This window comes from Octopus bimaculoides, chromosome 1 (assembly GCF_046866305.1).
Source record: "Octopus bimaculoides isolate indiv1 chromosome 1, ASM4686630v1, whole genome shotgun sequence".
Classification (NCBI taxonomy): Eukaryota; Metazoa; Mollusca; class Cephalopoda; order Octopoda; family Octopodidae; genus Octopus; species Octopus bimaculoides.
This window is the reverse complement of record NC_142928.1, coordinates 63587766-63613756: the sequence shown is the minus strand read 5'-3', so window position 1 is coordinate 63613756 and position 25991 is coordinate 63587766. Positions and strand designations below refer to the sequence as shown.

Genomic DNA, 25991 nt, shown 5'->3' with positions numbered 1-25991 from the left:
CAATGTCATTCTAAAAACAAACAATCACATCACAGAAATCTCAAAGCAATGAGATAATCCATGATTAATTCAAAACAATGAGAATAAATAAGCAGAACATTTGACAGAGTAATCTGAGTGCTAAAGAATTAAGATAAATCTTCTGAATAAGACAACTAATTGGCTTTAAAAAATGTTCTCAGGAAGCCTAGTAGCTATTTCTGACTGCTAAGTAAGATGAAGATTATAGGACAGCAACAGGTTTGAATTCAAGAACTTAGGAGATGTATGCAAGAGATGTTTAGCTGTATAGCAGTGAAAACAAGGAACAGTAAGATACAGCGTGAGAAGAAAGTAAAATTTATGAGACTCTTGCAATCCTGATTTTCTCTGAGCGATGAAAGAGTTCACTCATATTTTATGGTTAAGAAAATGGTCTGCAGTAGGAAGTATAGGAAGGGATGCTGAAAGAAAAGTTCCTGGTCTTAAGTGTATCACAAAAGGCCTGATTGAAAGCACAATCTTCCGATTTCTTTTACAAGTCTTAGAAAAACAGAAAGACTGCAGCAATAAGTGTGTGAATCTGAGATGGAAATATGTTGAATAAAATCATAATTACATTTTCAATACCCCCTCGTATTTAGCAATAAGTCTAATAAATAAATAAATAAAGACCAACAGACAGATGGATGGGCAGATAGGAAGATAGATTGAGAGATAGACAGAGAGATAGATAGATAAACAGCCAGAGAAGAAAAGAAGAAAGAAAGTTAGATGAGGATATGAAATTATCAATATATTTTGACAAAAGAAAAACTTGCTTACTTAAAAATGTCCACAAATGAATTCCCTTTCGACAAAGCACCGGAATGTAAATCTAAAATGGATGCCTGTTAAAGAATCAAGAATATTTAGACTTTATAAATAAGGAAAACAATATTATGATTCTTTCTTCATGAAAAAAATAGATAAATAATAAATAAAAAAAGAATCATTCTTCGAGAATTCTTGAAATATATGATACTCAAACCTATGAGGAAGAAAATAAACATTATATTTGTCTTTTTTAATATATAAGATTATTCTTTTATTCTGTTGTGTCTGGGGAAAGTCATTTTCTTTTTGTGCCTTATAATTTAACACACTCACCAGTAAAATTTCCACTTATTTCTTATTTTTATTTTCCTGGTTAGAGACTGTGAACAATAGAATGCAGCTCCTATTTCATGAAACCCATAACTTCAAAATATTTTGTTCACAAGAGCTGTCTTGTCACACAACATGAAAATTAACATACTGATAGCAGACTTAGTTAGGATAATGAACAATGTATCCCCATTATGTGAACCCTATGAAATGAAAAAACTTGAGCACTTCTCTTTGCAGTCCTGTAAAAAACTAATTTGTTTCCTAATAAGAAACGATTACTATTACCTATACACACACATATATATATATATAGTATGTATATATGTATGCATATATATATAGTATGTATATATGTATATATATATATATATATATATATATATATATATATATATATATATATATATATATAGTGTTGGAAGTTGTAATCCACATACAGATAAATGTTCATGTCGTGATAAGACTAAATGTAAGCTCTCTAATAATTGTAATATTGACAATGTAATTTATAAATGTATAGTAATCTCTAAGAACAATAATAATAATAATATAAATAAGGTATACATAAGATCTACAACTAATAAAATTAAAAAAAGAATCTCCCAACACTACCAGACTTTCAAAAATCCTAATTTAAGTAAGTTCACAGGTTTAAGGAAATATATATGGGAATTGAAATCTAGAAAAAGAGAGTACACCCTTAGTTGGAGTATAATAGGTAGAGGCCACTCTTATAATATTGAGAATAAAATATGCTTATTATGTATAACAGAATTTATGGAACTGCTACAGTCTAGAGACCAATTACTAAACACACACGAAGAAAGAGGAGTCACATGTAGACACCAAAATAATTTTACTTTCAATAAAATGATACACTGAACCATTTTATATCTTTAATTTCATGCATGCACATTGTTTTTTATTTTATTGATTACACAGTATAGTAGGATCAGTACAGCACCATCTGTGAGAAAAACAGCACCATGACGCAATTTACTCTGCCAGAAATTTGGAAATAACATGCTGTACTGCTTGGCATTTACACCGGAAGCTCCAATATGAACATTTCAGAGTGTTTGGGTGTCATTCTGAGGACAGTGCAATCTGAGGACATGTACCAGGAGTGATACAAATCAAACATCCAGTCAATATCATAGTGTTTGGAGTGATCACTAGTGATGGCAACGTTATGCTTCCATTCATCTTCCCAAATGACCTCAGACTCAACACAGAGGCTTACATCAAGTGCCTGAAGGAGGCAGTGCTGCCCTGGGTCAAGAGGGTGGCTGCTAGAAGATTATGTCTGGCAACAGGACTCTGCATCATGCCACAATAGCAGGAGAACCAAGTCATGGCTGTCAGACAATTTCTGCAACCACATCACCCCTAACATATGGCCACCTAACTTCCCACACTGCAACCCCTCGATTACTATGTGTGAGGCACAGTTGAGTGACAAACCAACAAAACTCCTTGTAACACCAAAGATGAACTGAAGGCAAGGATTATGGCAGCATTCACCAACTTGAACAAAGAGATCATCCAGAAGAGTTGCAGGAGATTCTGAAGTCATCTGGAGGCCATGGTTGAAGCCAATGGCGATTTTATTGAATAAATTTACTCTTTCGTATTTCAAGATATTTTTATGTAATTTTGGTAAATATATCTGTCAAAATGAGATGTTGATGTCATTTTAATTTTTGCGTAATTTAGATGACAGTTTATTCACTGCACCCTGCGCGTGTGTGTGTGTATATATATATATATATATATATATATATATATATATATATATATACACACGCACACTTACACACAGATACATATATATATATATATATATATATATATATATATATATATATATATATACACACACACACTGCTAACTATCTATACACTTTTTTATATATTTAGCTAGTTGTCATACTGTTATCTACCATTATCATTGATGTCTTTTGTCACACCCAGTACACTAATCTATGCTGTTTTCTTTATTAATTAATCTAAGGACAAGGGGTGGAGGGAGGCAGCAAAGAAATGAGAAACACGTTTCATTTGAAATGAAACGTTGCTGGTTATTGTAATCCCTTTCCAGGCCACATAGAGAAGACACAGGGATCCCAAAGGGCCAACTTCCATCTTCAGTTTTCCATACAATGAAGCAGACAGGTAATGAACGACTGGAAGGCACATTCTTTTCCCCACTCCAAGCAAGAGACATTGAACTTAGCCCAGCACTACAAGCTGCCAACAAACACACACTCATCAGTTCTAGAGTGTTGTTGTATCAAACTAAATCACTCTTTGTGTGCAATACTGTGTACTACAGACAAACAGATAAATGAACTCAGCCAGTCAGAATTAAGTGTGTCAGTCAAGTCAACAAGAAACCCACTTTGTGGTAGTTTGACATGCTAGAAATAGCAGCTAAATTTTCCCACATATAACACTCTGTGGTTTTTAAAGCTACAAGGTGTTATTGTTAATTACATTGTCAATTTTGTCTCCATTTTAATTATACAGGAATAAAATTGACAATGTGCCAATAAAAAATAAACTTTGTCCAATAAAAACTTAAGCATGATGGTCCTGGATACTATGCACAAGAGGTGACAGAATTCTACTCCTTGAAACTTTAGCTACTGGCAAATTAACAGTTGAGATTTTTGCAATTACTTAGTTTTCTATCACAATTCTAGTATAATTATAAACACATGTAGGCTACATTTTAAGAATAGTGGTTTCTAACATAGGCTTCAAATTCTGAAGGGCATCCAGCCAAAGAAACCATGCCAAATCAGACTGGAACCTGGTGCAGCTCTCCAGCTTACCAGTTCCAGTCAAACAGTCTAACCCATACCAGCAGAAGTAAAATGATGATGATGATGATGTATAATCAATTATATCAACTCTAGTACTTGACTGATGCTTTGTTTTATCAGCCCTGGAAATATTAAAGGTAGGATTATTAAGATTTGAAGATAGTGTTCTGAATTCAAAACCCTGTCAGGTAAATTTTGCTCTCCAGCTTTCCTGGATGGACAACAGAAGAAACATTCAAGTCTTGGAGTAGATATAATCAACTGTACCCTAGTTCCAAATTCCTGAATTAGTTAGAAATGAGTAATTACTTATTCGGTCTCCTTTTATACAAGTTGCAGCAAGTTTCTGTGGACGACAACTTTAACAAGCAATAAACAGGATGTAGCATAAAATAATTCTTTCTAATTTTGGCACAAGGCTAGCAATTTTAAGAGGAGGGGGAATTCAATTGCACCAACCCCAGTGCTCAACTAGTGCTTATTTTATTGACCTGGAATGGGTGAAAGGCAATACTGACCTCAGCTGCAATTGAACTCAGAACATAAGGAGCTGGAAGAAAGGCTTCAAAGCATTTTATCCACTGTGATGATGATTCTGTCAGCTTGATGACTTAAGATAACCTGTAATGTTATCTTAAGATAACATTAAGATAATGTTACAGGACATGCACCAAAATTTAACTTTTTGATTTCCCTTTCTGACATATCAACAGCATCAACAAGGCAGATTCAATCTGGAATCAGGAAATGAAAATGCATGTGGTGCCCATGGATCTATCTATCTACCAACCACATCAATTTGGAGATTGCCAGCTTCTTGAATCAATTCCTTTGTGTTCAGTGTTAGGAAAGAGCTAGAAGTTTTTAGTAAGGACGTGTCATCTGTGGCCTAGAGGAAATGCATCCTCAGAGTCAAGCATCAACAAGACAGTCTTGCTCGTCTAGTAGGCCTGTGATAAAATCAGTCAACTGATGAGGACTATCACAAGCGTAGGAGTGGCTGTGTGGTAAATAGCTTGCTTACGAACCACATGGTTCCGGGTTCAGTCCCACCGTGCAGCACCTTGGGCAAGTGTCTTCTACTATAGCCTCAGGCCGACCAAAGCCTTGTGAGTGGATTTGGTAGACGGAAACTGAAAGAAGCCCGTCGTATCTATGTATATATATGTATATGTATGTGTGTGTATATGTTTGTGTGTCGGTGTTTGTCCCCCCCCCCCCCAACATCGCTTGACAACTGATGGTGGTGTGTTTATGTCCCCATAACTTAGCAGTTCGTCAAAAGAGACCAATAGAATAAGTACTAGGCTTCCAAAGAATAGGTCCTGGGGTCAATTTGCTCGACTAAAGGCGGTGCTCCAGCATGGTCACAGTCAAATGACTGAAACAAGTAAAAGAGTAAAAGAGAACAGCTAAAGTTAGAGAAGTCCACTCTCAGACATGTGATGCAGGAAAACATCAAATACAATGAGGAGAGATCAGTTTATATCCGACAAGACCCAAGATAACCAAGTGATCACGTGCCTCATCCCACTCCACCAACAGCCTGTGTCAACCCTAGCTCTTCTGATTTCAAATCCTTGGACTGCTATACCCATGGCATCAACAGGGCAGGATGAAATAGCTTGCAGACCCACAGTGCAAAGAACTCATTGGATGCTGTCATAATGTGTGTAATGTGCAACAAGAGGGACGGAGGTAGTGCAGCTGTTCTTGACATGCAATTGTTTCTGTAGCTGAGTGTCATTTGAATGAATAGTCTGTTGGGCGATGCCAGTGCCAGCTGACTGGTCTTGTGCCGGTGGCACATAAAAAGCACCATTTGAGTGTGGTCATTGCCAGTGCTGCCTGACTGGCTCCAGTGCCAGTGGTACATAAAAAACACCCACTACACTCTCAGAGTGGTTGGCATTAGGAAGGGCATCCAGCTGTAGAAACTTTGCCAGATCAGATTGAAGCCTGGTGCAGCCTTCTGGCTTGCAAGCCCTCAGCCAAACTGTCCAACCCATGCCAGCATGGAAAGCGGACATTAAACTACGATAATGATACATACCCCTAACTCTCTCACGTTATATATATATATATATATGTATATATAAGTTGCAAGATGATTTTCTGTTCTTTTGCAGGGAAAAAGTGCATCTTAAAATCAATTAAATATGATAACACCCCACTCTTTCTCTCATGCACACACCTGTATTACCAACATTATAACGTATAAACATACTTACTCCACCATCAGAACCTCCAAAAGCAAGACCTTTCTTAGCAAGCCTACAAAAAAACAAGAAATATAGCAAAAATATAACAATGATTGAAATGAATGGAAGTACAAAACCAAAATATATTTTTGTGTGTGAGAGAGAGAGAGGTGATATATAGAGTCATTTGAATTTCAGTATACTATTACTGTTTCCTATTTTATCAAGTTTTCTTCAAAGAAATATGGATGCAAAAATGTTTATGAAAATGTTAATATGGCTTCTGCTATAGCACATACCAGTGGTTCTCAAACAATGTACTTTGATTGGCTGCTCCATATGGTCATTCTAAAAACACAATGAATTTTTTAAAATATATATATTTAGGCTGAAAGCAGTCTATACTAAGACTTGAGCATCATGACCACCCCGAAGCAAAGAGGCCCATGCTTATCCTACTTCTGCCCATGTGACCTCCCTCCCTCCTGATCTTCCGGTAGGGCCCCTCAGCCATTGACGTCACTGACACTGTATTCCTGGTTCACCTCTTCCCCACAGAAAATGGTTTATTCATAATTTTGTTAATTATGTGCACAGGTACAGGCATGGCAGTGTGTTTAAGAAACTCATTTGGCAACCATATGGTTTTGAGTTCAGTCCCATTGTGCAGCACCTTGATTAAGTATCTTCTACTATAACCCTGGGCCAACGAAAGTTTTGTGAGTGGATTTAGTAGACAGAAACTGAGAGGAAGCGCATCATATATGTGTATAAGTATATGTGTGTATCTTTGTGCTGGTATTTGTTCCTACCTACTACCACTTAATAACCAGTGACAACCACCGCTTGACAACTGGTATTGGTTTGTTAATGTTCTTGTAACTTAGTAATTCAGTAAATGAGACTGACAGAATAAGTACCAGACTCAAAAAATAAGCATTGAGGTTGATTTATTCAACTAAAACCCTTCAAGGAAGTGCTCCAGCATGACCACAGTCAAATGGCTGAAACAAGTGAAAGACATGAGATACAATTAAAAAAAAAAAGACAGTAATATATTTTTTTATATCATTTTTGAAATTCTTTTATTCTTTTACTTGTTTCAGTCATTTGACAGCAACCATGCTCTATCAGTCTCTTTGCTGAACTACTAAGTTACGAGCACATAAACACACCAACACCAGTTGTCAACCAGTGATGACAAATGCAGAGACAAAGACACACACACACATAAATATATACACATAAATATATACACATAAATATATACATAAATATATACACAGAGTTGAAATTTATAGAAAGACAAAAGATGAAGACAGGTGTATGAACAACAAGCAGGTGTATTAATTAGATGCTTGGGAAAGTGAAAAAGTCTCTTATGTTTCAAGCCTACGCTCTTCAACAGAAAGGTATAAGAGAAAATAGAGAATGAAAAATATATATACATCATCATCATTTAACGTCCGCTTTCCATGCTAGCATGGGTTGGACAATTTGACTGAGGACTGGTGAACCAGATGGCTACACTAGACTCCAATCTGATTTCGCAGACTTTCTACAGCTGAATCTCTGCCAAATCAGATTGGAGCCTGGTGTAGCCATCTGGTTCCTTTATATATATATATATATATATATATAGTCACCCGTATTACGAACCAGGTGATACACGAAGGAGTCATACCCAATGACTGGTGTAGCAGCATCATAGTCAACTGCTACAAAGGTAAAGGTGACGCTTTAGATACAAATAATTACAGAGGCATCAAGCTGTTAGATCAGGTTATGAAAGTTACAGAGAGGGTCATAACCCAACTAATTAGGGAGCGAATCAATTTAGATGAGATGCAGTTTGGGTTCGTGCCAGGTAAAAGCACTACTGATGCCTTATTTCTAGTGAGACAGTTGCAGGAGAAATACCTAGCTAAGGATAAACCTCTGTACCTGGCTTTCGTTGACATGGAGAAAGCCTTTGACAGGGTCCCCCGATCCCTTATCTGGTGGTCAATGAGGAAACTTGGGATAGAAGAATGGTTAGTGAGAGCTGTGCGAGCCATGTACAGAGATGCTGCCAGTAAGGTGAGGGTTGGAAATGAGTACAGCAATGAATTCCGGGTAGAGGTAGGGGTCCACCAAGGTTCCGTCCTCAGCCCCCTCTTATTTATCATAGTCCTCCAGGCAATCACAGAGGAGTTCAAGACAGGTTGCCCCTGGGAGCTCCTCTATGCTGATGACCTTGCCCTAATTGCGGAGTCACTATCAGAACTAGAGGAGAAGTTTCAGGTGTGGAAGCAAGGTCTAGAATTGAAGGGCCTTAGAGTCAACCTAGCTAAAACCAAAATCCTAATAAGTAGGAAGGTAGATAAAACACAAACCCCTTCAGGTAGATGGCCCTGCTCAGTATGTAGAAAAGGAGTAGGTAGTAACTCTATAAGATGTACCCGGTGCAAGCTATGGACACATAAGAGGTGCAGCAACATCAAAGGCAGGTTAACTAGCAAGTTAGTTTTTGTTTGTGGCAGATGTTCAGGTGCAATAAAGACTGTAAACAAACAGGAAACAACTTCTATCTCATTCCAGGGTGAAAAACTAGAGGTAGTCGATAGCTTCCGCTATCTGGGCGACCAAGTTAGTAGTGGGGGTGGGTGCGCTGAAAGTGTAGCTGCTAGAATAAGAATAGCCTGGGCAAAGTTTAGAGAGCTCTTACCCCTGCTGGCGACAAAGGGACTCTCACTCAGAGTAAAAGGCAGACTGTATGACGCATGCGTACGAACAGCCATGCTACATGGCAGTGAAACATGGGCTGTAACTGCTGAGGACATACGTAAGCTCGCAAGGAATGAAGCCAGTATGCTCCGTTGGATGTGTAATGTCAATGTGAATACCCGTCAGAGTGTAAGTATCTTGAGAGAAAAGCTGAACATTAGAAGCATCAGTTGTGGTGTGCAAGAGAGACGATTGCGCTGGTATGGACATGTGGTGAGAATGGATGAGGATAGCTGCGTGAAAAAGTGCCACACCCTAACAGTTGAGGGAACCCGTGGAAGAGGTAGGCCCAGGAAGACCTGGGCTGAGGTGGTGAGGCAAGACCTTCGTACATTGGGCCTCACCGAGGCGATGACTACTGACCGAGACCTTTGGAAATGTGCTGTGCGTGAGAAGACCCGGCAAGCCAAGTAAGATCGTTGCCAGTGCCCCTGGACTGGTTCTTGTGCGGGTGGCACATGAGATGCACCATTTTGAGCGTGGCCGTTGCCAGTACCACCTGACTGGCTCCCGTAGGATTTTCGAGCGAGATCGTTGCCAGTGCCCCTGGACTGGCTTGTGCGGGTGGCACATAAAAGACACCATTTCGAGCGTGGCCGTTTTCGTGCGGGTGACACGTAAAAGCACCCACTACACTCTCTGTGTGGTTGGCGTTAGGAAGGGCATCCAGCTGTAGAAACTCTGCCAAATTAGATTGGAGCCTGGTGTTGCCATCCGGTTTCACCAGTCCTCAGTCAAATCGTCCAACCCATGCTAGCATGGAAAGCGGACGTTAAACGATGATGATGATGATGATGATATATATATATATATATATATATATATATATATATACACACACAATGGGCTTCTTTCAGTTTCTGTCTATCAAATCCATTCACAAGACTTTGATCTGTCCCAGACTATAATAGAAGACACTTGCCCAGGGTGCCATGCAATGGGGCTGAATCCAGAACCATGTAGTTGGGAAACAAGCTTCTTACCACACAGCCACGCTGGTTTTCCTTTTCAATTTTTCATGCAAAATGCATCAACAAATGATTTATTTGATCTTCAGTGCACAGCAGAATGGAACAGATTGAGACTTAATGGCAATGAAAGAACATATAATTACCTATTTGATGTTTATCTTATTCTTCATATCCTACTATAAACACTAATCTACCGTCCATATGCAAATCCATGACAGATAAACTTTGGATTTCCGTGAGATAAGGTTAGGATTAGATTTTGACTCTTCAGCATTTAAACCAACCATATCTGGTCAAAATATTCTATCTGTTTTATCTTCAAACCAGCCTGATCTGGCCTCTCACAGCTACTCTACAATGTCGTTTTAAAAATAAACAATAACTATATCAACATCTCAAAGGTATTAGATAATGTATGATCAATTCAAAGCAACACGAATAAATAAGCATTACATCTGACAGAGTAATTCTGAACGCTTAAAGGTTAAGTAGTGATTGAGGCTCCACCTGTTGTGTATTGCTGATCTAATACTGACTTATTTGATATCAGATGCTTTGATGTTTCTCTCTTTTCCTATGTAAGCATATTTCTCTTTATCTGTATGAGGAGGGGGAAAGTATGTATGTCAGTTGTGTTCAATTAATAAATTGTAGTCTCTCTCTCTCCATTTTGCTAATTGTATGTGTATATTTCTGCATACATGTGTGTATGTGAGTGTGTTTGCCTCTTGAGCTTAAAAGTCCTGTTTCCAAAACAGGCTCAATGACCAGTCAGCCATGCCAAATTGCCAATGCCCAAACATTTGTACCCATTCATAACATCTGTAACATGCTGTTGTGGTTTACCCCTAGGTCAGCTTCTGAACAAGCATATCTCTGATCAAAATACATTCCAACCATAACTGCTTCATTTTCTCAAGCACAGCATAAATAGGACTACATTATCCAATGTGTCTTTCAGTTTTTAAGATAAGGCATGGATTGAGGGAGATTTGGTTGCTATTTCTAGCAAGCTGGATCATGACAGAGAAGTAGCATTACTGGCTCAAGACCTACATTTCCATCACAAGTAGAATGATTTTTAGGAATAATTTTCTGCTCCCAATTACCTTATTTTGTCAATTAAGAGATTATGCAAACATTATACACATTGCTCTCTCCATTTAAGGACATAAAAAGAAACCAACTCACCGTAATAGAGATTTTGCTTCATCTATAGTCACCATGTGGTCCAACACAACTCTTTTACATTGGGATGGAATGCAGCCTGAATGAGGAAGAAATAAATGGTTAAAACACAAATAAAACAACAGTTTAAAAAAATATAAAAAACTATGTCATTATTTTCATAATGTTTTATAGGCAGAGAATCAGCAAAAATATCAGAACATAGGACAAAAAACAAATTTTTAACCAATTATATCAACACCAGTCCACAAAGAATTTAATATTAGTTTCAAATTTTAAGCCAGCAAGCCGGCAGAAACATTAGCACACCAGGTGAAATGCTTAGCGGCATTTCATCTGTCTTTACATTCTAAGTTCAAATTCCGCCAAGGTCAACTTTACCTTTCATCCTTTCAAGGTCGATAAATTAAATACCAGTTGCGTACTGGGATCGATCTAACTGACTGGCACTCCCTCCCCCAAAATTAGAAAAGAATATTAGTTTCAAATTTGGCACAAGGCCAGCAGTTTTGGGGAGGGAGTAAGTCAATTACATCGACGCTAGTGTTCAAATGGTATTTATTTTATTGACCCCGAAAAGGATGAAAGGCAAAGTCAGCTCTGGTGGCATTCAAGCTGAATGTAAAGAAAAACAAAATGCTGTTAAGCATTCTGCCCAGCATGTTAATGATTCAGCCAACTCATCATCTTACCACAGACAATCTAATAGTTACTACTTCCAGCGGCACATAAAAAGCACCATCTGAATGTGGTCGATGCCAGTGCCGCCTGACTGGCTCCCATGCCGGTAGCACATAAAAAGCACCAGCCAAATGTGGTTGATGCCAGTGCCACCTAACTGGCTCCCATGGCGATGGCACGTAAAAAGCACCAGCCAAACGTGGTTGATGTCAGTGCCACCTGACTGGCTCCCATGCCGGTGGCACATAAAAAGCACCATCCGAACATGGTTGATGCCAGTGCCACCTGTCTGGCTCTCATGCCGGTGGCATGTAACAAGCACCCACTACACTCTCGGAGTGGTCGGCGTTAGGAAGGACATCAAGCTGTAGAAACCTTGCCAGATCAGACTGGAGCCTGGTGCAGCCTCCTGACTGGCCAGTCCTCAGTCAAACTGTCCAACCCATGCCAGCATGGAAAGCAGACATTGGACGATGATGATGATGATACCAGAATGAGTGGTGGGCAATGGAGACCAAGAAACAAGTTCACTTCACTAACGTTGCTAATGGAAAATATATGATCATCACATTAATGTAGGTACGTTATAAAGACAGGATTAATGCTACAAAGAAACATAATCTATCTTTTACCTTTCAATTGTTTTAGTTATTAGACAGCAGCCATGTTGGGGCACCGCCTTAAAGAATTCTTAGTCAAATGAATTGGCCCCAGTAATTATTTTTTAATTTCATTTTTTTTAAGACTGGTACTATTGGTCTCTTTTTGCTGAACCACTAAGTTATGGGGTTATAAACACACTAAAATCAGTTGTCAATCAGTGGTGGGAGTCAAACACAGACACAAAGACACTACACACACACACACATTCAGTTGCAGGATTCATTAGAATCCAGGTATTTTAATGGTAAGACAACAGTAAAGGTTGAGTACTGGGCTTGCAATATTTGCTTGTCGTTAGCTGTTGTATCAGTCATCAGACCGTGGTTATGCTAGGGCACTGCCTTGAGAAATTTTAGACGATCTAATTGACCCCAGTACATATTTTCTATTTAAGCCTGGTATTTATTCTATTGGGCTCCTTTGCCAAACTGCTAAGTTACAGGAATGTAAACATACCAACATTGGTTGTCAAGTGGAGTTAGGGACAAACTCAAACAGACCCCCCCCCCCCCATATATATATATATATATATATATATATATATATAGTAAATCCCCCAAAACAAAGAACAAATACAAAAAAGCAACAACACAAGGACATGGTATATGTAAAGTATTAGCAGATGCTCAGGGATGGAAAGAAAGGTGGTTTTACGTTTCAAGCAAAGCTCTTCTTCAGAAACAGGAGACAGAGGAAAGTCCAAGAGAAAAGGAAGACAAAGGGAAAAAAAATCACCAACGATTCACATGTGGTTACATTATATATATATATATATATATATATATATATATATATGTATATGACAGGCTTCTTTCAGCTTCCGTCTACCAAATCCACTCACAAGGCTTTGTTTGGCCTGAAGCTATAGTAGAAGACACTTGTCCAAGGTGCCACACAGTGGGATTGAACCCAGAGCCATGTGGTTGGGAAGCAAACTTCTTAGCACATAGCCACACATGGCACCATCACCATTGCTTTTTACATAGCACCAGCACTACACAAATACAATACATACAGGTCTACATATGTACATTAACACACATTTGGAAGTATATAGAAAGTTGCAATAAAATTATAAACAAGAAAGGAAGGGGTAAAAAAAAAACCCCTGATATTATTGTTGTCAAAGTAACTCACCTTTGAATGGTTCAGAAACATAATCCTTGGAACATGGTATTTCAGCAACAAGTTTTTCATGGCCTTCTTTAGCACCAGCAAAAACTGGCTGTTGTTCATTTGAGGTAGAAAATATCAATGCCACTACAGAAACTAAAAAAGCTGTCCCCAAAACACCAATTTTGGCTAGCATCACATTCTGCCAGTTGGTTCTGAAAAATGTTTTTAAAATAATATAGAAAAATAAGGTAAAAATTTAGTGCTTTTATACACACAAACAAAACAAACACTGACTGAATAAAGAACTCAATAGAACACAGAGTCTAATATTTATTATGATTTATTCCACTAAAGTCAACTTCGCCTTTCTTCCTTTTGGAGTCACTGAAGCAAGTACCAGTTGAGCACTGGGGCTAACATAATTGACTTGCACCCCTTCCCTGAAATTGCTGGCCCTGTGCCAAAATTAGAAATCAATTTTTATTATTATTATTATTAAGGAGGTGAGCTGGCAGAATCTTTGGCACGCCGGATGAAATGCTTAGCGGTAATTCGCCTGTTGCTATGGTTGGAGTTCAAATTCCATCATGGTCAACTTTGCCCTTCATCTTTACGGGATCAATAAATTAAGAACCAGTTACGCATTGGGGTCAATGTAATCGATTAGACCCCTGCCCTAAAATTTTAGGCCTTGTGCCTATAGTAGAAAGGATTATTATTGTGATTATTATTATTACCTCTGCCTCAGCAAAGGTGGGGGATATTGTTTTTCAGTCATGTTTGTTTGATTGTTTGTCCGTGGACAGGATATCTCAAGAACTGCTGAATGGATTCAGATGAAACTTTCAGAGATGTTTGGCCTCGTGGCTGGCACAAACTGATTAGATTGTGGGATCGATCTGGTACTGGACAAGGATTCTGGATTATTTTCCCATTTTTTTATATTTAATATTTGAGAGCGGCCAGGTTCATTTTTAGTATTCTCGTTTGTGAGAGCAGTCAAGTTTATTTCAGATATTCTCATTTTAAAAATCATCTCTGGCTAATCGTCGAGAGGATGTTGGTGTTGCCTTGACAGAAGTTTGCGCTCTCTGAGTGCTCTTGTAATTATTATTATTATTGAGTGAGAGAGCAGTGCATGCCAACAAAGTGACACCAGGGTAAAATGTACGAAGCCCAGTATAACCATCATGGCTACCCGTCTGATAACGGTACACCAGGCACATGCATCACAACCACATGTGCAAGACATAGTGATCTCATATCAAGATAAATAGTGCATGACCTTGCAGGTGGGGCCCAGTTAAAATTTTCTTCAGGTCGAGTAGCCCATCCAGCTCAAAAGGTCCCTGAATAAGGGTTGTTTAAGGATGTTGAATGAAACACCCATGTTTCCAAAGGTGAATTATCCAAACCCCAAAGAATTCCTCTCAACACATGGTTATGATGCTCCCCCACTACTTCAGCTAGTGATCAGAGATGCACATATCATCAGCCACTAAGGGACATTCTCAACTGGTTAAGGTCAAGCAACTGACAAGCAAATCTGTGGTACTGAGCAGAATATTTGCTGTAGCCTATCTTTTATACCAAAACAAAACAATGTACATAATAACATTTCTAATCAGTTAAAATTAGAAGCCATGAAAGCCACTGCTTGGTATTGCATTTCTCTTACATCCTTCTAGGGTAAATAAAATAAAATATCAGTGAAGTACTGAAGTCATTTTAATACAAACCTCCTCCCTCAAATCTATGGCCTTGTGCCTATGTTAGTATTTTATTAATAGTCACTTGAAAGTTTTCCTGAATGTGTAGCTTCTTCAATGTGAGAAATGAAGATACATGCAACAAATTTTAAGTATCAATCTGTGGATAAAGAGGAAGAAATATACTAAGGAAGGTTTGGAAATCAATATATTAACCCGTTTGTTACTGTGTTTATTTTGAGATGCTTTGTGTTTCTTTCAATTACTTCAAATATAACAAAGAATTTAGTAAAATGACTTAGTTATCATTCAGCTAGTGTTAGGAACATAAATTGTGACTAAGGTTTGGTGGAAGATTTTAATTCAAAACTTATAAAAACAAGACATTTGTACTCAGAGCCAGAGCCAGTTTCAGCCTGGTTGGTAACGAAAGGGTTAAGGAAGGTTTGGAAATCAATATATTAAGGAAGGTTTGGAAATCGACAAGTGGGGAGGGTTACTTGAATGTATGAACTGTATCTCAACATACAGAACCAATCTCCTCCAGTTCTCACCTTCAGCAAAAAAAATTCAAAATCACTGTCAATAAAATTATAATAAATATGAATAAATAAATAAATTTATAAATAACTAAAAAATAAATAAATAAATGCATTTTAGCTATGAGCTTAATGATGGAATGAAGTAATAATTCTAAAGAAATTTATGGCTCAGACTCAAAGGAATCAGATACATGAAAGTGCTTTGAGATACAACCAACAGTCCGGTCTCTGTGCTGGTAGCTATTCAAAAGAAGATTATTCTGTAATGGTTTCAATTTGACATTTCCAAGCTTACAAAACGATTTTTATTCAGCCCTGCAAGCCAACAGAAAAAATACTTCTCAAATTTACAGTGCTGAGCTATACCACCACTATAGTACATAGAACTTCAGCTAGCAATGGAATCTGTGGTTACTCAACCTCCTAGAAATAGCAGCTAAACCTCTCAAATTACACCTCACTTTCTTAAATAAAAAAAAAAGAAACATTCTGAATAATGTGATCTTAGAAACATTACACTTGAAAAACAAACATGGCAGGATGGTCATACCAGGAAACTCCTTTAGTTTAGACCATAGATATGTTTGACTGGGGTTTAAACAACTACAACTAACCAAGTTAGAGAAAAGTAAAGCAAACAATCAGAGACATACCTTTCTTGCACATGAACAGAATAAATAACAAGACTCAAAACAACCACAATCAGCCAAGTTAGAGCAAAGTGGGTCATCTAAGATTTAACTTTCTCACACAATGGTAGTGGCAACTGTGTTCTCTTCAGTTTTATGGAAGAGGGGCAAACAAGATTATTTTTTTTTTTGTGCCTTTCACAAGAGAAAATGAAATGAAAATGGGCTATAAGTGGACCACTGACTATTTGTCTACTGAAACTGGAAACTTCCCTTATTATCAAATAGAGATTAATGACAACTGTTAGTTTTATTTAACTACAGTTATAATAAGGTCATTGTGTGGCATTATTGGTCATTGAAATCTGAATCTGTGATGCACATTTGGTTCCTTGTAGGACCATAGAGTGGCAGTAACACTCCATGCAACATGGGCACTAATATCATGGAACTAGACATTCTGCTGCTGCTTGCTGTTTCATGCTCTCAGTTGGTAGAGCCGTGTTAATTCCAGGTTAGTGATCCCAGAGGCATCATTGTGCATAGAGCCAAGCAGGTCCACAAGTGCTCCTCATTGCTGCCCCTCTACATCCTTCAAGATGAGCCTCTGGAGATCTTCCCCAATCATATCCATCCGTCTGGTGTGGGGCCTAACTTGGGGCCTCATCCAGCCCGCCGCTGCTGCATCGAACAAGAGTAAGGCCCTGGTAGGATGATCTGGTGGAAGGCAGAAGACATGTCTGTACCAGCACATGCAGCGGATAGCCATGAGGTTGGAAGCTGCTAGCTGATAAGTGCACACACATGGTTCTTCACTGGAAACGTGATGGTACAATCAATTACATCCATACTGAGAAGAAAAAATCATCACAATGACCGATTAAGACAGTGTTTCTCAACCGGGATCCATATAGCCTAGGAGGGTCCATGTAATAAAACAGTAAATTATCCACAATAGTATTTTAAGGGCCCCTGAAAAAAGGCTGCTTTAGATGTATACTCTTTACTCATTTACTTGTTTCAGTCATTTAACTGCAGCCATGCTGGAGCACTGCCTTTAATTGAGCAAATCGACCCCAGGACTTATTCTTTGTAAGCCTAGTACTTATTCTATCGGTCTCTTTTGCCAAACCGCTAAGTTACGGGGACGTAAACACACCAGCATCGGTTGTCAAGCGATGTTGGGGGGACAAACACAGACACACAAACATATACACACATACATATATATATATATATACATATATACGACGGGCTTCTTTCAGTTTCCGTCTACCAAATCCACTCACAAGGCTTTGGTCGGCCCGAGGCTATAATAGAAGACACTTGCCCAAGGTGCCACGCATGGGTATGAACCCGGAACCATGTGGTTGGTAAGCAAGCTACTTACCACACAGCCACTCCTGCGCCTACATTCATATGTAAGCATTCATATGTATTGCAAGAAAGAGCTAGGTTTCTTTCTCGAACATTTTACATAGTTCAACCTACACAAGTTAAAGCATGAAAAACAAATTAGCAATTTTGAAAGAAATTTCTATAAAAGTATTTTTTAAACAGCGAATGTTTATGGGGTTCACAAGTACCAAATAGTATACGAAAGGGGAGATAATCCTTGAATTCACGTCTGATTCTGCGTTGGCTCAATGACGATAGGATGACCACTTCATGCAATCCTGAGTTTGTGATTCACGTTAAAGCTTGTGACGGAGTTTTTACAGGGCAGTTTTTTACTCTTTAGATTCACTACACAAAAAAAAAAAAATGCAGTTCTTATGGCTCAAGGCCAAATATATAAGGGGTGTCGTGCAGTCGCTTGCATCGACTGTAGCATGAATGATATTAACTACAAAAGGATTAGGAAAAGGACACTGAACACAGAAGTGTGATAAATAAGACCAAACATTATAAGGCATTGAGGTCGGCTCTCTCCTATTTCTGGCGTTTAATAGAAATCCATTAAAATAACAAGACATATATAACAATGTCCCTTGTCTCATAAAAAAAAAACATTAAGACTTGTTTTAAAATCCACTGAATAATTTAGCTCATCTATGTATAGTAGCATGAGCGCTAACATATTTGAAGTAGCGGACCAAGCAACCGGGGAATTTTAATTAAAATTAGCCCTATAATGATGACAACAAATTATCTTTCCACTGAAGAAAAGCAAGGGAGACAACCCCCGAATTTAGAAATATACACTGCAATCTGAAGTGAGATTAATTATCAGCAGTTTACCGACAGCTGCAGACATGTTTTGGTCATATGAAAGAACTCACTACCGCTAGAAAATTTCAAGCACTCCACGATCAGCTCACAAATGCACTGCAGCCTGCATATACAAGACCCGAAGTCACTGCAATCCTAGAGTCACTGGCAGTGAGAGACTTGGGGACATACATACATATATATAATTGACTGAAGATATATATATATATATAAGTAGTGGAAGCGCGTGGCTTAGTGGTTAGGGTGTCAGCATCATGATCGTAAGATTGTGGTTTCGATTCCTGGACCGGGCGACGCGTTGTGTTCTTGAGCAAAACACTTCATTTCATGTTGCTCCACTCCACTTAGCTGGCAAAAGTGAGTAACACTGCGATAGACTGGCGTCCCGTCCAACTGGGGAATACATATGCCATTGAAACCGAGAAACTGGGCCCATGAGCCTGGCTAGGCTTTAAAAGGGCGCATTTATGTATTATTTTTATATATATAAGTAGTTAAGACATTCACTACATCATTTCAGTTTCATTACTACAGCATGACACTTTGGACAAATGTCTGCTGGCATAATTTCAAGTCAACCAAAGGCTTGTAAATGAAATTTGGTAGACAAAAACTGTGCAGAAACTCATCAAAGGAACAATTCCTGTTTGTTGGTAGCAGACTTAGTCTATTGTTTGGTCATCACCACCATGATTGATGGGTGCCTTTCAGGAAGTTCATTTATTGCAAGCATTTAGACCACTTCTCCTATCTGAGAATAACTTCTTCCTTTTCCTGAACAGTCTCAAAGATCCTGAAAAGTGCATTTCTTTACAGACCAGATAATTAGTTGATCTTGGTGAGCCTAGACTGCAACATAGATTTAGTCACTAGTTGAACAATTTTATTTAACTTACTCATAATTCCAATGTGGAGATGGGATTTAACTCTGACAGACTGCACTAGTGAGGCATGTGGCTTAGTGATTAGGGTGCTGGATTCGTGATCGTAAGATTGTAGTTTCAATTCCTGGACTGGGCGATGCATTGTGTTCTTGAGCAAAACACTTTGTCTCAGGTTGCTCCAGTTCACTCAGCTGGCAAAAATGAATAATCTTGCGACGGACCAGCATCTCATCCAGGTGGGGGAATATACACACCATGGAAACTGGGCCCTTATGAGTCAGTACAACTCGAGAAGGAAACTTCACTTAATTACTTACTTAGACCACTGAACCAATAACTCATTTAAGGCCCTATTATTTTTAAAAATAAAGGAAATCCTAAAATTTGAATGTTATGATGGACATGTCTTTAGATGATAAATGCAAACATGTAGGTAGTCTAGAGAACATGTCACTGTTTAATTTACAAGTAAACCCTAATTTGGTGAAGGCACATGGCTCAGTGGTTAGAGTGTCGGGCTCACAATCAAAAGGTAATAAGTTTGATTCCCAGACTGGGTGGTGTGTTGTGTTCTTGAACAAGACACTTTATTTTGCATTGCTCCAGTTCCCTCAGCTGTAGAAATGAATTGTGACAGCACTGGTGCCAAGCTGTATCAGCCTTTGCCTTTTGCTTGGATAATATTGGTGGCATGAAAAGGGGAGGCTGGTATGCATGGGCGACTGCTGGGCTTTCATAAACAATCTTGCCTAGAGTTGTGCCTTGGAGGGTAACTTTCTAGGTGCAAATCCATGATCATTCATGACCAAAGGGGATCTTTACCCTTACCCTAAACCCTAATTAAGGCTTCAAACTCGTTCAAGCTCTGCTAAATTCAGAGAAGGCTGCAAGAGTATATTTGCTAGGCGGAGTTGAAGTAGTGGGAAACAAACAAAGCAATTAAACTGCAAACTGCTGCAGACTTTGATATGTGTAGCTTTTATGCTGAACTAGAAGATGTATACAGACCGTAGAAGAGAGGTGCCGTTCAGCTGATGAGGACTTCTACCAAATGCTTAATTCAACAGAGTATGCTGAGTAGGGAACCTCGAAAAATATAACATACAGTATGGCCAATATATTGAAACATAATCCACCAAGTGTAGAAGAGGTGTTGGTTGTAGCTAGGACACTTTTGTGTAGAAAGTTGCCAGGAGTTGACAGGATCCCAGCAGAAAAAATAGAGAAGACTAACCAATTAGATCTCCACCAGTTGACACTGGAATTATGAGAGGCTGGTGACATCACACTAGACTGGTAGGATATTAGCATCATCCTCATATTCAAGAAGAGCAAGAGGCATGAATGCAAGACTATCAAGGGGTTTCACATTATTATCAAGAAGTGCTTTGCAAGAGTATTACTCACTCAACAGACTTATTGAGAAAATAACAGTAGTTCTGTCAGAAACTCAATGTGGTTCAGAAGGGAAAGAAACACCACAGACATATTTTGACTTTGACAGACTTAGAAGAAATGTGTGGAATGGAAGAAGGTACTGTGTGTGGTCTTCTTTGACTTCACAAAGACATTCAGCTCAGTAGACTGGCTGAGTCTGCAGCAAGTACTCAACAGATTTGGATATTTGGAAAAGTTCATTCATATGATTAACTCCCTACATGCTGACATGAGGATTCAGTTACACAGTTGAATTTAGCTTTTTTGCTTATGTCTTAAAACCAAGGAGGGTAGTGTGCTGGCATCTACATTATTTTCACTCTTTCTATTAATGAAGTTTGAGGAAGTATCATCCAACCCAACTGCAGGTGTAGAAGCATACAGACAAGACAAGATGCCAACCTGTTTAAAATGTTGCATCTCAAAGGAAAAAAACTAAGACCAGACAAAGGAATGTTATTTGTTAATTGTGCCCTTGTTCTCATAGTGTAGAGGACTTGAAGAGTAGATACTTTTAGCAATGTAGCTACAAAGTTTACATTGAATATTAACATCCAGAGAGGAGAGATGTTCCCTGCCTATGAAGTTCTGATGTCAGTCAAGTACCATGACCTGAGCCCATCATCATCAAAGGGCAGAAGCTAGGAAAGGTAAGCCACTTAATCTACCAAAGAAGTACAAACAGTGGTTCTCAACCATTTTATACCTATGGAGCCCTTTGATCCCTATTTTACTCAAGTGAACCCTCATAGCTATTCAATGTTAAAAAAAAAAATCATCTATTTTGATAAATAAATATCTAGGAATTGTATAGAAAATCGTTAAAATATTTTGTGTATTGTAGAAGCATGACCAATTTATTGCATGTAAATTTTAACAACAAAATCACGTGGATCCCCAAGGGTCGTATGGACCACAGTCAAAAACCGCAGGTTTAGAGACAAACTAGATCACAGAATGCACGTCAGCTCATTATTCAGAAGTTTGATAAAGTTAACAGCATAACAAGAAGTGTGTTACAGTACAAGTGAAGTGTTAAATATTCCAAACAATGGTATTTATCCAAACTATTGTAAGGATATGAAGACATATGTTACATTGCAAACAAGTAAAAATAAAAAAACTGCTTGCATACATGATGAAAAAGATCATAAACTTTACTTAGAAAGATATGGTCAGGAACACTGTCATCCTACAGAATGTATACTCTTTTACTTGTTTCAGTCATTTGACTGCGGCCATGCTGGGGCACTGCCTTTAGTCGAGCAAATCGACCCCAGGACTTATTCTTTGTAAGCCTAGTACTTATTCTATCGGTCTCCTTTTGACGAACCGCTAAGTTACGGGGACGTAAACACACCAGCATCGGTTGTCAAGCGAAGTTGGGGGGGACAAACACAGACACACAAACATACATATATATGCATATACATATATTCGACGGGCTTCTTTCAGTTTTCGTCTACCAAATCCACTCACAAGGCTTTGGTCGGCCCGAGACTATAGTAGAAGACACTTGCCCAAGGTGCCGCGCAGTGGGACTGAACCCGGAACCATGTGGTTGGTAAGCAAGCTACTTACCACACAGCCGCTCCTGCGCCTATGTAAGAAATATTGGTTTCAAATTTTGGCATAGACCAGCAAGTTCATGGAAGTGGGTAAGTCAATTACATCAACCCTGGTTCTCACCTGATACTTATTTTATCCAGCATTTTGCCCGGCGTGCTAACGATTGTACCAGCTCACCACCCTACATGTAAGAAATATTGGGACTGCGAAACCTCCACATGTCCAAAGAATAAAGAAAAGCTCGGTTACCAGGACAAATACTTAATTCACAGCTGGTTAGCAATGCAAGGAAATCAGGGTAGACACCCAGCTTACCCAGGATGTGCTTAGAAATCTACAGCTAGATCTCGACAGCTCAGTACAAAAACCTGGGAAGGATAACGATTCTAGACATCGGCGATACAGACTAACTACATAAGACGACGACAAATCCCTAATAGAAATGACCTGTGATAAAAGACATTCCACTCATGATGATCTCTCCCTTTTCTTTTCAGATAGTCTATGAAGAACTATGTTATTCAATGTGTTCTTCCATTTTAAGACGATATAGATTCGAGGGAGATTTAGCTGCTGTTTCTAGCAGGTCAAGTGACATGATGCTCTTTCGTAGACTAGTGTCGCGACTATTTCAAAAACGTGTTACTGTATAGCTCTAGAACAACAGTCATCGATCACAAAGCATTCCAACCGCGGCTGCCATGTCTAGGCCATATAAGATATCTTTTGCATTATACTTCGTTTTTGAAGACAGTAGAAACGTGATTCTAGGGAGATTTGGTTACTATTTCGTGCGATCCTGTCAAGCGACCACGTAGGTTCCTTCGTTATCCTGACAGCATGTATACAGTGGTCTTATAAATAATACGTGTAAAGCATTGATTAAATAAGCAGATAGACGTTCGTTTAAACAGCACGCAACGAAGTCATTAAATCAGCAGAAACAGATAAAAGACATGGTGTTTATATTTAGTCTTTCTACGTTCCGGTTTCAAATCTCGGAGCCTTTTCATTACATTTCATAGCCTTTTCAATGCCGAAATATATCAAAGCTCAGAAATGTGAAGTCTCAATTAAAATAATGAAAAGAAATATAGCTAAGTGCGGTGAAATTAAAGAATACGGACACCCGATGTTTAGGGTTACGCCGAAAACGGGTGGCGTGCGTATTCTTTACCTCCGCCTTAAGTGCTGTATGCCATTTTTCAACACCATATCCCTTATTCTTTAATATTGGTTCTTCATATCGGTACAAAATCACTAAATTATAACGGCGTGAACTGGAGTTTTGTGGTGTTCGTACAATTCGAAGTGAAATCATTTAAAACAGAAGATTCGATTTACCGATTGTTTATATTTAACTTCTGATGAGATCACACTGATACTGGAAGTAGATTAGGTTCAGTATGTGTAAGGAAGAAAGTAAATTAAATATTAATATCAAATACAAGACAACAATTTCGTGGGTGGGGGGTACGTTGATGACATCGACCCTGTACTTAACTGCTACTTATTTTATCGACCTAGAAAGGATGAAATGTAAAGTCGACCCCAGTGGCATTTGGGGGTAAATTAAATACTGAGAATGGACAGACAAAACTACACACAGACAGATAGATAAATAGATAGATAGATAGAAGTGATAAGACATACACAATAAACTGTGAAATAGTATGAGCACCAATGAGTTAAATAAATACGTTCAATTAAAGGGTAAATGGAAATTAGAAGTGTGAAATACATCATCATACTTATAGTTCGGTTTATTCCGCACGTTTTTCTTCGATGCGTTGTTAGGATCTTTAGAAGCCGCTTCTTTCACGTCAGCAGTTTGTTTCTTATTTTTCTTGCCACTTTTACCCATGGTCAATATAAATTTAAATAAATTCTACGATATCAATTTTCCATTAATAAAACCGGCACTTTCACTATTATTTACAAGAATGAGATCGATGGTTAATGCTGGCTGCATTTAATATAACTGCTGTTTAGATTACAACAGCATAATTAGACGAGTCTGAAATTAATGTAAATATTTGTATTTTGTAAAACGTAAGGGTTTGAAATAAATAAAAACTATTTATAATTCAGAGACATTTATACCAATGTGTCTTCGTTATTTTATCTTTCTCTCCCTCTCTTTAATATAATTCGTTGTGTTCGTATTCTATACACCGCTATTCTCTCAATCTCTCTCTCGCTGACAGGTTTCAGAAAACCTGTGTGATGGCTGATTGTTGTACGTTGAATTTATGTGCTTTTCTTTAAACAGTTTCTGACCAAGATGTCTTTCTTTCTTAGTCTTAACAGTAAATGTCGATACCCTGACTAGCAAGAAAACGGGGTTTACGCACCATACTCTTCTCTTCTACCTTGGTGATTTTTAAATCAATCAGACTGCCTCTGCAAGTGGTTGGTTCAACCTCGCACCAGCATAGCCTTTGAGGTCGTGCAGGTAAAGAGTTAACAATCAAGTCATGTACAGGCAAAGCTGTAGTTTAGCATGTTAAACACACATAAAAAACTATTAAACGAAAATAACCGTACTGATCTTTTATCTTTTACTTGTTCCAGTCATAAGGTTGTGGTCATACTAGGGCACAGCACTGAAGAATTTTAGCCGCATGAATTAACACCAGAACTTTTATTTTTTCAAGGCTGGTACTTATTCTATCAGTTTTTTTTAACCCAACTGCTAAGTTAGAGAAACGTGAACACACCGACACTGGTTGTATTATGCATACATGCATGCATGTAAGTATAAGACACAGATTGTTACTGATGGTTCCATGCCGACTCTTGTATTTGGCAATATTGACAACTCCTCAGATATGTTCACTAGAAGTGCATAGCCTCTTCTATGCTGGAGGAAATATACTGTCCTTGTTTGTTTGATGATGATAAATTGCAGAACAGAAAAACTGATGAAATGTTATGACATTCTTCAGGAGAGAAAGAAGAGTTACTTTTCATGAGATGATATCAGCTGTGATTGAAATGGGGTTAGCTGTGCAGGTGTACATGTTTTCCATTCTTTCATCCAAAAAGAAGGGGGACAACCACATTGCCAAAACGAATTTTCTCACATGAGTGCCAGTAACAAAATGTTTCGCTTTTTAAGTTCAGGAAGGCACCCGAATTGTGTGAATGTTTTAGAATGATTTTCCTCTCAGCCAAGCAAAACAAAGCCAGCAATGTCTACTTCCACTCAGATATAGCCCAGGCTGTTCCAGCAGTATCTGCTTGATTTTGTACAGCATTCATTCTTCTTTTAACTACCATATAAAATCGTCATTAAGAGGATTTTGAACTTATCCTCAATTACAATGAGGCTCTATCAGCCAACAAATTTAAGAACTTCGTCACCTATATGTCAGACTCTAACACTTGCAACAGATAGAGCTTCCGCAACGCCCTTTGGTTTATTCCACCTTTCTCATTCAAAAT

The 25991-nt window shown here is 38.4% G+C and overlaps 1 protein-coding gene across 3 annotated transcripts in view; it reads right to left on the bottom strand.

The window, feature by feature from the left end:
• LOC106882037 (2-oxoglutarate and iron-dependent oxygenase domain-containing protein 3) overlaps positions 1–25991 on the bottom strand; it is a 42406-nt gene extending 16415 nt beyond the window's left edge. Inside the window, exons 1-5 of one of the 3 annotated variants that reach the window (XM_014932593.3) lie at positions 24296–25991; positions 13564–13754; positions 11086–11161; positions 6188–6230; positions 805–869 (exon numbers count right to left, since the gene is read on the bottom strand). In XM_014932593.3, the coding sequence (XP_014788079.1) occupies positions 805–869; positions 6188–6230; positions 11086–11161; positions 13564–13754; positions 24296–24408 (488 nt within the window). In that variant the 5' untranslated portion in view covers positions 24409–25991. Of the gene's footprint in view, positions 1–804; positions 870–6187; positions 6231–11085; positions 11162–13563; positions 13755–16446; positions 16539–24295 lie in introns of those variants that run through there. The other 2 variants (XM_014932594.3, XM_052967183.1) reach the window with 2 other exon arrangements.